The sequence below is a fragment of the Lynx canadensis genome, chromosome X (genome assembly GCF_007474595.2).
Source record: "Lynx canadensis isolate LIC74 chromosome X, mLynCan4.pri.v2, whole genome shotgun sequence".
Taxonomy (NCBI): domain Eukaryota; kingdom Metazoa; phylum Chordata; class Mammalia; order Carnivora; family Felidae; genus Lynx; species Lynx canadensis.
In genome coordinates, this window is record NC_044321.2 from 45,636,221 (window position 1) to 45,649,314 (window position 13,094).

Consider the following 13,094-nt stretch of genomic DNA (forward strand, 5'->3'; position numbering starts at 1 on the left):
GCATGAGAAATTTGCCTTGGTTTCAGAATGCTCAATACTCACTTTCTGAGTTACCACAAGGAAGCGGAGGGCACTGAATTGTGGAAAGTTCTGGACGCCTCCAGGCAATTTGGCAGGCAGTGAATGTGGAGATTCAAGCACCGTGGTGGGATTCACCATCTTCTCCACTAGCATTAGCCAGGCATCTAGGAATTCTCCTGTGCCATCAGGTAAATCTGAATGTTCTAATCCCTCAGCAACAGGAACTTTGCCTCCCATGGACAGAGCCCAGTTGAAAGTTCTAAATTCAAAAAAGAAAAAGTATATACAGAGAATATTAGTATTGTAGATGGGGGGGGCATTCAGAAGGTTCCCAGTATCTACACTGGTACTACACGTCCCTCCTCTTAGAGCTACAGCTGCTAATCTATCCAATATTTATTAGCTTTATCTTTTTGGGGAGGAGGGTTTACTCCAGATTTATTGGGGTATTACTGACATATAACATATGTAAGTTCAAGGTATACAATGTGATGATTTGATATACATACAGACTGCAAAATGATTACCACTTTTAGCTTTACTTTTCAAAGCCAAACTGAACAAACAAAAAAACAAAAGTGGTTACCAGAAGGGAAGGGAGTAGGGGAATGGGTAAAATAGGTGAAGGGGATTAAGGAGTACAAACTTAGTTATAAAACACAAGCACTTCACAGAAATGAAAACTGCGGCATAGGGAATGAAGCTAATAACATTATAATAACTTTGTATGGTGACAGACGGTAACTACACTTATTGGGATGAAAACTGCATAATGCACAAAACCGTCAAATCATAATGTTGTACACCTGAAACAAATAGAAAACTATATGTCAACTATACTTCGATAAAAAAGTGAAATTCAGCTTAGAATCTTCAGACTAAGAGAAGGAGAAAAATTATCAGTCAGAGAAACAATAGAAAAAGACAAGTCTATTAGAAAAATATGTACCAAGCACTAAAAACCAAATGAGAAAAAGCAGAGACCCTTATGAACACCTCTAAGACAGGGTGAATCCCAACCTCCAAGAAGACAGACAAATATGTCTAGTTCCCAGAATGTAAAAGGGTGTAACTAATGGCTGTCTCTATGTATCTCACAGTCACAGGACAGGTGATGTAGAAAGTTGTGTGCTAAGGCACACAGAAAGACCAAACTCCAAAAAATGCTTCTCTGTGAAACAACTCGATTCTTACTCAAAAAGAGCATTGTGGCCTCCAGAGCAGAGAAATTTCTGCAGCATGAGGTGGTAAGGATATTTCCTCTCATCAAACAGCATTGGAGATGTAAAACCAACGGAACAGATGAAGAATGTCAGCCTGAAAGAGGGAAAAAAAAATTTTAGACTTCTCTGAAGCAGTCACAGAAGCAGTAGGAAAATTCATGTAGAAGCCTAGAGTAAAATTTAACATTGTACTGAAGTGACTGAGAGACTGACTGGAATTCAGGTGGGTGGCTAGTCTGGTTGTTAAAATTTCTAAAGCAAAAAAGGTGATGATTTTTACACCTAGGAAAAAATACAAGGTTACTGAAATATAGTTTGATTATAAATACTTGAAAAATCTCTATATTCTAGACTAAGAAAAACCAAGACAGTACATTAAACTGCATGTAGGCTACGCATCTATAGTTAACAGGGGACCTTTCAAGTCCTCTAGTTCAGTGGTTCACTCTCCATTTAAGTAGAAAAGCAATGAATTTGATTCTGTATCTCAAGCAGAATCTCACCTGAAGCGGGGAGTAGGTGTATATGGTGGAGGTTGCCAAGATAAGCCCTTTGTGAGGAGCTTAGTGAGGGCTGAAGCTGTGGATCGAGCAGCAGGTGTCGGTGCTGTGGTGGTGCTGGCAGCATGATGGCTCCTTCTCTGGCGGACAGGAGACCCCACGCAAAGTTTAACAAGGAGTCCAAATAGTTCAGCAAGTGCTCGGCCTAATCTGGAGGAAGCTGGAACCCAAAAGTCAAAATAAGGCATGAGAGTACTCTCAGAATGGTTTCATTATAACTGACATTACTGACGATATATTTTTTATGATCGACCACTTCCTCCCACACAAACACCTGGATTTGTTTCTACATCTGACAATCCAAAAAGGAAGTTCCAGAGAATAAATGCCTCTTTTGAAGGCAACAGAGAAGTATGTTGGCACTCATTATATATGTGAAAGACAAGATAAACACATTGTTAAAGTAGGTATTAATGGAAACCGTCTTTGTAGAAAAAGCAACACAGCAATATGAACCAGTTAAGTAAATGAATACATCTACTGGGTTATGGAATCACTTAAAATGCCTACAGAACTTTAAACATAGCAAAACCGTTAACAATTTGGACCAGGAAAGAACATCAGATATACTATATATTGTCTGATCACAATATTAAATGTATGATCCCCAAAGGAAAAAAGACTGCTATGAAAAGCTTAACAATTTTATAAATGCCTTTCTTAAGGTGTTAGGTAGATTGTAAGTATTTCAAATTTTCATCCTTGTAGGATGCTTTTTGGTATACGTTGTTGAACCAAAGAGTAGAATCCAAACTCATGTTTGAAAATAGAAAACGGGAAAGGAAACATGGCCAAACATATTCTATTTGGGTGTTTCTTTGCTTTTCTTAAACCATTTCTCTGTATTTTTGTTCTACAGTATTACTCAAAATCATAAATGAAAATACTGCTACAGAATTTCTAAAACAAACATTTCATCATGATCCAGAGTTAAGAAAGGTTAGATCTGAGTCAAAGTAAAATCTCTTGTGTACAGGGGCGCCTGGGTGGCGCAGTCGGTTAAGCGTCCGACTTCAGCCAGGTCACGATCTCGCGGTCCGTGAGTTCGAGCCCCGCGTCGGGCTCTGGGCTGATGGCTCAGAGCCTGGAGCCTGTTTCCGATTCTGTGTCTCCCTCTCTCTCTGCCCCTTGCCCGTTCATGCTCTGTCTCTCTCTGTCCCAAAAATAAATAAACGTTGAAAAAAAAAAAATCTCTTGTGTACAACAATGCACTCTGAAAAATAGGCTCTACTAGAGCTGACAGTACATATCATACCCAAAACTTAGTAAGCAGAGTTAAACAGCCTAAGAAAAAAGGAATATGCCTTTCTTCTTCTTAATCCATCCGAATTAGGATTTCCTAATATTAAGCGGTACAGATACTTGCACTGCTTGGCTGGATGCTGGGTACGCCCAGACTCTGAAAAACCAATGCATTCAAACCTAAGACTGCACTGTTTCACCTTCAGGTGAACAAACAGCAAAGTGGCTCAAAGGTTGTTAGCAAGGATAAGAAAAGAAGATAAAAGGCCAGTAGCCACAGATAAATAGACATTAAAAGCATGGGCCGGGCCCACAAATAAACCCCAGATTTTTCTAAGGTCAGAGTTGTCCAAAAGGTCTAGCAAAGAAAGTAGAGGTAAACCATGAGCACCGTCTTGGTCAATTTACCTTCAATATGGGGTTTGTGGTGGTAGATTTTCAAATTAAAACGAGTACAAGTAAACAAATTAGAACAGAATGTAAAATTCAAGGGAGTTAAAAATAATAAACAGAATAACCAAAGTCCATTTTCTGCTTGTTTTGGGGCACAGCTCCAGATTCCCAGGAGTTATGTCTTCACTTTCCTCTACATTAAGGTGTCAGAAAGAGGTAAATATTGAGGAACATACAAAATAGGTTCCTTAAACACTGACATTAAGAGGCAAAAGAAGACAAAGATCTGTGCACATCTTTAATGCAGTATTGTATCATGTTAATGTGGTCTCCACAGAGCTGCCAAATTTACATTATTAAAACATGAATCAACCATGTCACTTGCCAGCTATGTTTAAGGGACAGAGAAAGGAAAAGGAGACTGGGTGGAGTAGCCACACAAGTAACAGGAAAACAGGACAGTTTCATACCACAGAAGCCAAGAAAAGAGTATTTTGAGGTGGTGGGCCAACTATCATCCTGCAAAAAAGTGAGAAAGGAGCTGAAGAGTATCCAATGGACTTAGCAATAGGTTACTAATGAGACATTTCAGTGGAATGGTAGGAGTAGAAGCCATTTGCAGTAGTTGATGAATAGGTAGGAAAGAATTAAAGACAAGGAGGGGTAGACATAGCTTTCAAGAAGCGAGTCTCTTATGCCTGAATCCCTAGCACTTAGTACAGAGTCTATCACATATAGCAGATATTGTATTAAGTACACCTGAAAATAAGTCACCAAAGTTGAAAAGTTCCTTAAAGGAAACAACGCAGCCATATCAACTGAATTTGTCTGAGAACTGGTTAAAGCTCTGAAACCCAGAAAAGGGAGTAGAAAGAAAAAAAAAAACCCTCACCTGACAATAAAGGCTTGATTTGCTTGATTCTGGCAGCCATAGCAGGTGTGATTTTAGATTTGCCCTTAGAATCTGAAGCAGTAGGTTCATCTGTCTCCATGGGAGCCAATGTATCACCATCAAGCCCAATGCCTTCTAATAAGCCCTGGGTAGAAGCATCCATACTTGCAGCTGTTCCATCCTGTTCCCCATCTGTAGATACAGAGGAAAGCAGTAAGACCATGTTGAGTTGTCACTTACCTGGTTCCTTGTTCTGAAGTCACAAGAAATAGCTACCCATGGTGCTTGTTACACTTTAAGTTTCCATAGCTTCCTAAATCTGAAATAGAAAAAGAAAAACAAAACAAAACTGTACTAACATGCTCCTCTCCTTGAAGCCCTTCTAAGTAGCTAATATTGACATTTTCCAGTGAGAGCATATGAACTGTCTTAAAACAGGGCTACCTTCTAAGACTAGGTACTGTATGACACAGGGGCACCATTCACACAGACTACAATATGAGTGGTGCACCCTCCCCGCCCCAACCAATGCTGTCAAGGTGAATACCCTGTTTGAATTTCATGGCTTGCTAATAAACTCAAATTAAATATCATAAATTACCACTGGAGAAATACATTTTCTAGTATATAAGATTTTTGCATATGAATGTGAGGTGTAATCTTTTTCTTTTTTGGTGGGGATATGTGTGCTCTTAGATCTAATAATCAGCTTTAGACAAACGTTAATAAAACACATCACCAAGTTTTTTTTGTAATGTTCTAAGAAACCCTGTGGAAATGGGAGTCATCTTTGTTAAATATGTAAAAGAAATTGTTAGAAAAAAAACATATCCAGATTGTTAGGTGAAGCAATTCTTTGACAGAGTCTAATTTTGTTCATATATCCTTCCTAGTAAATTATTTTATAGTTTCTTTGAGTCAAAATTTGGTGTATTTGACTAAATTCGAGGTTCTAATTTTTGGTTTGGTCCTCTTTCTCCGAATTTATTAATACTTTATTATTTTTTTATTTTAGAGAGTCAGCGAGTAGGGGAGAGGGGCAGAAAGAGAGTGAGATTATCCTAAGCATTTTCAACATGGAGCCCAAAGCGGGGCTCAATCTAACTGTGAGATCATGACCTGAGCCAAAATCAAGAGTTGGATGCTTCACCTACTGAGCCACCCAGGCGTCCCTCTCCAAATTTAAATGGGCCAAAGGTTTGTGTTTGTTTTATTAGTGCTCTCCCCTCCCCCATAATAACTAGCTATCGTGTAACTCCTTATTTGGTTAAGTTATGCCTTTATTCCTTAAGCATTTTCCCTACGTTTAGTTAAACTCAGTACAATTTGTAAGCATATCTTATGGGTTTTTATATATGGAACTGTCTTCACTGTTTTCTTAATAGTCCACCAAATTAATTTCTTCCCTGTTGCAGAATATAGGGGAAAAAAGTTTCCAGGGGCACCTGAGTGGCTCAGTCGGTTAAGCGTCCGACTTCAGCTCAGGTCATAATCTCGCAGTCCATGAGTTCGAGTTCCACGAACTCACACTCTGTCTCTATCTCAAAAGTAAATAAACATTAAAAAAATTAAAAAAAAAACTTTCCAGAAAGTTGCCTTTATTTTTTTTAATTAAAAAATTTTAAGGTTTCTTGATCTTTGAGAGACAGAGCACGAGTGGGGGAGGGGCAGAGAGAAGGAGAGACAGAATCTGAAGCAGGCTCCAGGCTCTGAGCTGTCAGTACGGAGCCCAACACGGGGCTGGAACCCACAAACTGAGAGATCATGACCCAAGCTGAAGCCGGATGCTTAACCAACTGAGCCATCCAGGTGCCCCAAAAGTCGCTTTTATTAATTTTAGGTTTGTTGCATTAGAATCTGAAAATTGTGTATAATTTATGCTTATTGCAATTTGGAACTTTTATTGTGATATAACATAAAAGCTATTCTCTAAAATACCATTGTACAGGGGTGCTTGGTTGGCTGGCTTGGTTGGAAGAGCATGCAACTCTTGATCTCAGGGTTGTGAGTTCAAGGCCCACACTGGATGTAGAGATTACTTAAATAAAAATACCACTGTACAAAGGAGCCTAAAAGATGGCAGAGTAGGACGGCCCTGAAATCATCTACTCCCACATTTACAACTAGATATCATCCACATCCAAGTCAATAAACTGAAGAGCAATTCGAAGACCAGCAGAACAAACTCCACAACTAAATATAGAGAAGCAGCTGCATCTGAGAGGTTAGGAAGGTCAGAAAGGCTGAGGGAGGCTGCCCACAGAAGGGAGGGAGTAGGGTGCAGAGAGGGTAGGGAACAGGCACTCGCACCAGGAAACTCACAAGAGGAGATTAATTCCCATAACGTTTGGCTTTAAAAACCAGAGGGACTGTGGGCACCTAATGTGGCTCAGTCAGCTGAGTGTTCAACTCTTGATTTCAGCTCAGGTCATGATCCCAGGCTCATAGGATCAAGCTGCATTGGGCTCCTCGCTGAGCAAGAGTCTGCTTAAGATTCTCTTTCCCTCTTCCCCTCTCCCAGCTAGCGCATGCGAGCTGGGAAATATGCACATGAAAATAGACCCATCGAACTCACTGAGTCCACAAAACATAACATTCATTACTACAAGGAGACCCAGAAGAGAGAGAAAGGGGGGTAGAAAATTTATTTGAAGAAATAATAGCTGGAAACTTCCCTCATCTGGGGAAGGAAACAGATATGCAGATTCATGAGGCACAGAGAACCCCCAACAGAATCAACAAAAGCAGATGAACACAAAGACACTGTGATTAATTTTGCAAAATACAATGATAAAGAAAAAAACTGAAAAGCAGGAAGAAAAAAAGAAATAAATGTGCAAAATATAGTGATAAAGAGAAGAATCAATAAGCAGCAAGACAAAAAAAGTTGGTAACCTATGAGGGAAAACCCAGAAGGCAAGCAGATTTTTCAGCAGAAACTTGGTAAGCCAGAAGGGCATGGCATGAAATATTCAAAGTGTTGAATGGGAAAAAAATCTGTGGCCAGGAACAGTTTATTCAGCAAGGTTATAATTCAGAACAGAAGTAGAGATAAAGAGTTTCCCAGACAAAAACTAAAGGAGTTCACAAACACTAAAGCAGCCCTGTAAGAAATAGTACCTGGGTGGCTCAGTCAGTTAAGTGTCTGACTTTGGCTCAGGTCATGATCTTGTGGTTTGTGAGTTCAAGCCCTGCATTAGGCTTTGCAATGAGTGCTCAGAGCCTGGAGCCTGCATCAGATTCTGTGTCTCCCTCTCTCTCTCTCTGCCCCTCCCCTGCTCGCTCTGTCTCTCTCTCAAAAAGCAAACATTAAAAAATTTTTAATTAAAAAAAGTGACAATATCAAGGAACTCACAAAAAAGGATATAAAATGTAACAACAAATACCTAAAACATGGGGAAAGAAGAATGGGTTCAAACTTAAACCACAACCAACTAATATAGACTGCTATATGCAAAAGAAGTTATATACGAACATCATGGTAACCATCTATCAAAAACCACTAAAAATATTCAAAGAATAAAGAGAAAGAAACCCAAATAGATCACTAAAGAAAATAGCAAACCATGAAAGATAAGAAAGGATCAGAAAATTTCAGAAACAACCACAAAACAAGTAACAAAATGGCATTACATATCTATCAATAATTACTTTGAATGTAAATGGACTAAACACTGCAATCAAAAGACACACAGTGACAATATGGATAAAAAAGCAAGACCCATCCTGCCTAAAAGAGACTCATGTTAGACCTAAAGACACCTGCAAGTGGAATTCGAGGGGCTGGAGAATCATCTATCATGCAAATGGTTGTCAAAAGAAAGTCAGAATAGCAACACTTATACTGGACAAAATAGGCTTTAAAACAAAGACTGTGAGACAAAGGAGGACACTATATAATAATAAAAGGGACAATCCAACAAAAAACTATAACAATTGTGAATATGCACTCACAAAGGAGCACCCAAATACACAATACAGTTGATAACAAACATAAAGGAACTAATTGATAGTAATACAATAATAGTAGGGGACTTTAACACACCCACTTACATTAATGGACTGATCATCTAAACAGGGAATCAACAAGGTAACAAGGACTTTGAATGACACACTGGACCACATGGATTTAACAGATATATTCAAAACATTCCATCCTGAAACAAAATAGCAAAATAACACATACACATTCTTTTCAATTGTACATGCAACAGTCTACAGAATAGATCACACATTAGTCCAGAAAACTAGCTTCAACAAATTCAAGATTGAAGTCATACTATGCATCTTTTCTGACCACAATGCTATGACAACAGAAGTCAACCACAAGAAAAAATCTGAGGGGTGCCTGAGTGGGTCAGTTGGTTTAAGTGTCCAACTCTTGATTTCAGCTCAGGTCATGATCTCAGGGTTTGTGAGATGGAGCCCCCACATCTGTGCTGACAGCACGGAGCCTGCTTGGGATTCTGTCTATCTCTCCCTCGCTTGCATGTGCTGTCTCAAAATAAGTAAACATTTTTTAAAAATCTGGAAAGACCACAAATACGTGGAGGTTAAACAACATGCTACTAAACAACGAATGGGCCAACCATGAAATCAAAGAAGAAATTTGAAAAGTACGTGGAAACAAATGAAAAACACAATGGTCCAAAATCTCTGGGATGCAGCAAAGACAGTTCTAAGAGGGAAATATTTAGCAATATAGGCCTACCTCAACAAGCAAGAAATCTCAAACAACCTACAGCAAAAAGAGCTGGAAAAACAACCAAAACCTAAAGCCAGCAGAAGGAAGGAAATAATAAAGATTAGAGTAGAAATGATCTAGAACTAAAAAAAACACAACAGAACAGATGAATGATAACTGCAGCTGGTTCTTTAATCCTCAGTAAAGAGAAAGGACAAAAATAAAATCACCAATGAGAGAGGAGAAATAACAACCAACACCACAGAAATACAAAAAATCATGAGAATGTTATGAAAAACCATATGCTAACTGGACAACCCAGAAGAAATGGACAAATACTTAGAAACACATAAACTACCAAAACTGAAACAGGAGGAAATAGAAAATTTGAACAGACTGATAACCAGCAAAGAAACGGAGTCAGTAATCAATAAACTCCCAGCAAACAGAAGTCCAGGACTGGATGGCTTCACAGGCGAATTCTACCAAACATTAAATCAAAGAAGACTTAATTCCTATTCATCTCAAACTATTCCAAAAAATATAAAAGGAAAGAAAACTTCTAAATTCTTTTTATGAGGCCAGCATTACCCTGATACCAATACCAGATAAAGACACCACTGAACGAGAGAACTACAAGTCATTATCCCTGATGAACACAGATGCAAAAGCCCTCAATAAACGCCTAGCAAACCAAATTCAACAGTATATTAAAAAAACATTCACCATGATCAAGTAGGATTTATTCCCGGGTTGTAAGGGTGGTTCAATATTTGCAAATCGATCCGTGTGATATATCAAATCAGTAAGAGAAAGGATAAGAATCATAAGATAATTTCAAGAAGATGCAGAAAAAGTACGACAAAGAACAGTATCTATTCATGATAAAAAAAAAAAAAAACCAACAAAGTAGGTTTAGAGGGAATATACCTAAACATAATAAAGGCCACATATGAAAAACAAAGCTCACATCATCCTGAATGGGGAAAACTGAGAGCTTTTCTTTTAAGATCAAGAATAAGACAAGGATGCCCACTCTTATCACTTTTATTCATCACATCACTCGAAGTCTTAGCCACAGGAATCAGACAAGAAAAAGAAATAAAAGACATCCAAAAGTAAGGAAGAAGTGAAATTTTCCCTATTTCTAGATGACATAATACTATATATAGAAAACCCTAAAGACTCCACTAAAAAATGCTAGAACGGATATACATATTTAGTAAAGACACAGGACACAAAATCAACATACAGAAATCTGGTGCATTTCTATACACCAATAATGAAGAGAAAGAGAAATTAAGAACAATCCCATTCACAAATGCACCAAAAATAACATACTCTAGGAATAAACTGAACCACAGTGGTACTCTAAAACACTGATGAAAGAAATTGAGAACACAAAGAAATGGAAAGACATTCCGTGCTCATGGATTGGAAGAACAAATATTGTTAAAATGTCTATACTTCCCAAAGCAACCTACACACTTAATGCAATCCTATCAAAATACCAGCAGGAATTTTTACAGAACCACAACAAACAATCCTAAAATTTGTATGGAAACACAAAAGACCCTCAATAGCCAAAGAAACCTTGAAAAAAAAAAAAACAAACAAAGCTGGAGGCATCACGTTTTCAGACTTCAAGTTATAATATAAAGCTGCAGTTATCGAAAACTGTATGGTACTGGCAAAAAAAAAACCAGACACACAGATCAACGGAACAGAAAAGAAAACCCAGAAATAGACACAACTATATGGTCAACTCATTTTGTCAAAGCAGGAAAGAATATACAATAGGAATAAGATGGTCTCTTCAACAAATGCTGTAAGGAAAAATGGACAAGATGTAAAAGAATGAAACTGGACCACTTTCTTACACCATACACAAAAATAAATTCAAAATGGGTCAAAGACCTAAATGTGAGACCTGTATCTATAAAAGCCCTAGAAGAGAACACAGGCTGTAACCTCTATGACATCAGCCATAGTAACATTTTCTAGATATGTCTCCTAAGGCAAGGGAAACAAAAGCAAAAATATACTATTGGGACTAAATCAAAATAAAAATCTTCTGCACAGTAAAGGAAAACAACAAAATTAAAAAGTAGCCTACAGTACGTGAGAAAGTATTTGCAAATGACGTATCCGATAAAGCGTTACTATCCAAAATATACAAACAACTTACTTCCACAACTCAACACCCAAAAAACATATAATCCAACCAAAAAATGGGCAGAAGACATGAACAGATATTTTTCCAAAGAAAGTATAGAGATGGCAAAAAGACACAGGATGTTCATCATCACTCACCATCAGGGAAATGCAAATCAAAACTACATTGAGCTATCACCTCACACCTGTCAGAATGGCTAAAATCAAAGCCACAAGAAACAAAAGGTGTTGGTGAGGATGTAGAAAAAAAGGAACCCATTTTCACTGCTGGTGGGAATGGAAATTGGTGCAGTCACTTTGGAAAATAGTATGGAGGTTCCTCAGAAAGTTAAAAATAGAACTACCCTACAATTCAGCAATTGCGCTACTAGGTAGTTATCCAAAGAATGCAAAAACACTAATTCAAAGGGATACATGCACCCCTATGTTTATATTAGCATTATTTACAATAGCCAAGATATGGAAACAGACCAAGTGTTCACTGACTGATAAATGGATAAAGAAAAAGTGGCACATATGAAAATGGAATGTTCTTCAACCATAAAAAAGAATGAAATCTTGCCATTTGCAAGGATGTGGATGGACTTAGTATAATGCTAAGCAAAACAAGTCAAAGACAAACACTGTATGATTTCACTCCTATGTGGAATTTAAGAAACAGAACAAATGAGCAAAAGGGGAAAAAAGAGAGTGAGACAAACCAAGAAACAATTATACATTGTTTCTGATCATTACCAGAGGGGAGGGGTTGGGGAAGGGGTTATATAGGCAATGGGGATTAAGGAGTGTACTTGTCCTGATGAGCTTGTCCAGGTGATGTATGGAATTGTTGAATCACTATACTATAGAACTGAAGCTAATATAACACTTCATGTTAACCTACTGGAATTAAAATAAAAAATTTTAACAAATATAAAAGAAAAATTTTAAATATATAACATGGAATCAAAAAACAAAATAGCCCTGTCCATATATGTGTGAGCCACATATAATTTTAAATTTTCTAGTAGCCACATTAAAAATTAAAAACATAATTTAAAAAAATTTTTTTAATGTTGGGGCGCCTGGGTGGCTCAGTCGGTTAAGCATCCACCTTCAGCTCAGGTCATGATCTCACGGTCCGTGGGTTCGAGCACTGCGTCGGGCTCTGTGTTGACAGCTCAGAGCCTGGAGCCTGCTTCAGATTCCGTGTCTCCCTCTCTCTCTGCCCCTCCCCTGCTCATGCTGTCTCTCTCAGTCTCAAAAATAAATAAAAACATTAAAAAAAATTTAAAAATTTTTTAATATTCATTTTTGAGAGAGAGAGAAAGAGAGAGAAAAGCAGAGAGAGAGGGAGACACAGAATCTGAAGCAGGCTCCAGGTTCTGAGCTGTCAGCACAGAACCCAGTGCAAGGCTCAAACTCACGAATTGTAAGATCATGACCTGAGCCGAAGTCGGATGCTTAACTGACTGAGCCATCCAGGCGCCCCAAACAGATAATTTTTAATATACTGTTTAACCCAATTTATTCAATTTTTATTTTTCAACATATAATCATATATAAAAATTGTTAAGTTTTTACACTTTTATACTCAGTAATTTTTAAAAACCAGGTATCTATAAATATGTTTAGAGTACATCTCAATTTGGACATTATATTTTCATAGAAATAGCTGATCTACGTTTATTTCATACATTTTATGCATGTATGAATATATGTGTGTATGTGTATGTATATATACATATATACACACATAAACACACACACACACATATATGTATATATATATATGTACACACACACACACACACACACACACACACACACACACGTAGGATGCATGCCCAGCGTGGAGCCCACCCTGGGGCTTAAAGTCATGACCCTGAGATCAAGAGCTGAGCTGAGATCAAGAGCCGGACACT

General features: G+C 37.9%; 1 protein-coding gene across 10 annotated transcripts in view; it reads right to left on the minus strand.

Moving 5' to 3' along the window:
• The window catches only part of HUWE1 (HECT, UBA and WWE domain containing E3 ubiquitin protein ligase 1), a 172,458-nt gene that overhangs the window by 51,729 nt on the left and 107,635 nt on the right, over nucleotides 1-13,094 (minus strand). For all 10 annotated transcript variants that reach the window (XM_030306191.1, XM_030306192.1, XM_030306196.2 and 7 more), the window contains 4 exons: nucleotides 4,332-4,523; nucleotides 1,748-1,964; nucleotides 1,216-1,338; nucleotides 43-280 (listed from right to left, as the gene is read on the minus strand). In XM_030306191.1, the coding sequence (XP_030162051.1) occupies nucleotides 43-280; nucleotides 1,216-1,338; nucleotides 1,748-1,964; nucleotides 4,332-4,523 (770 nt within the window). The remainder of the gene's footprint in view (nucleotides 1-42; nucleotides 281-1,215; nucleotides 1,339-1,747; nucleotides 1,965-4,331; nucleotides 4,524-13,094) is intronic.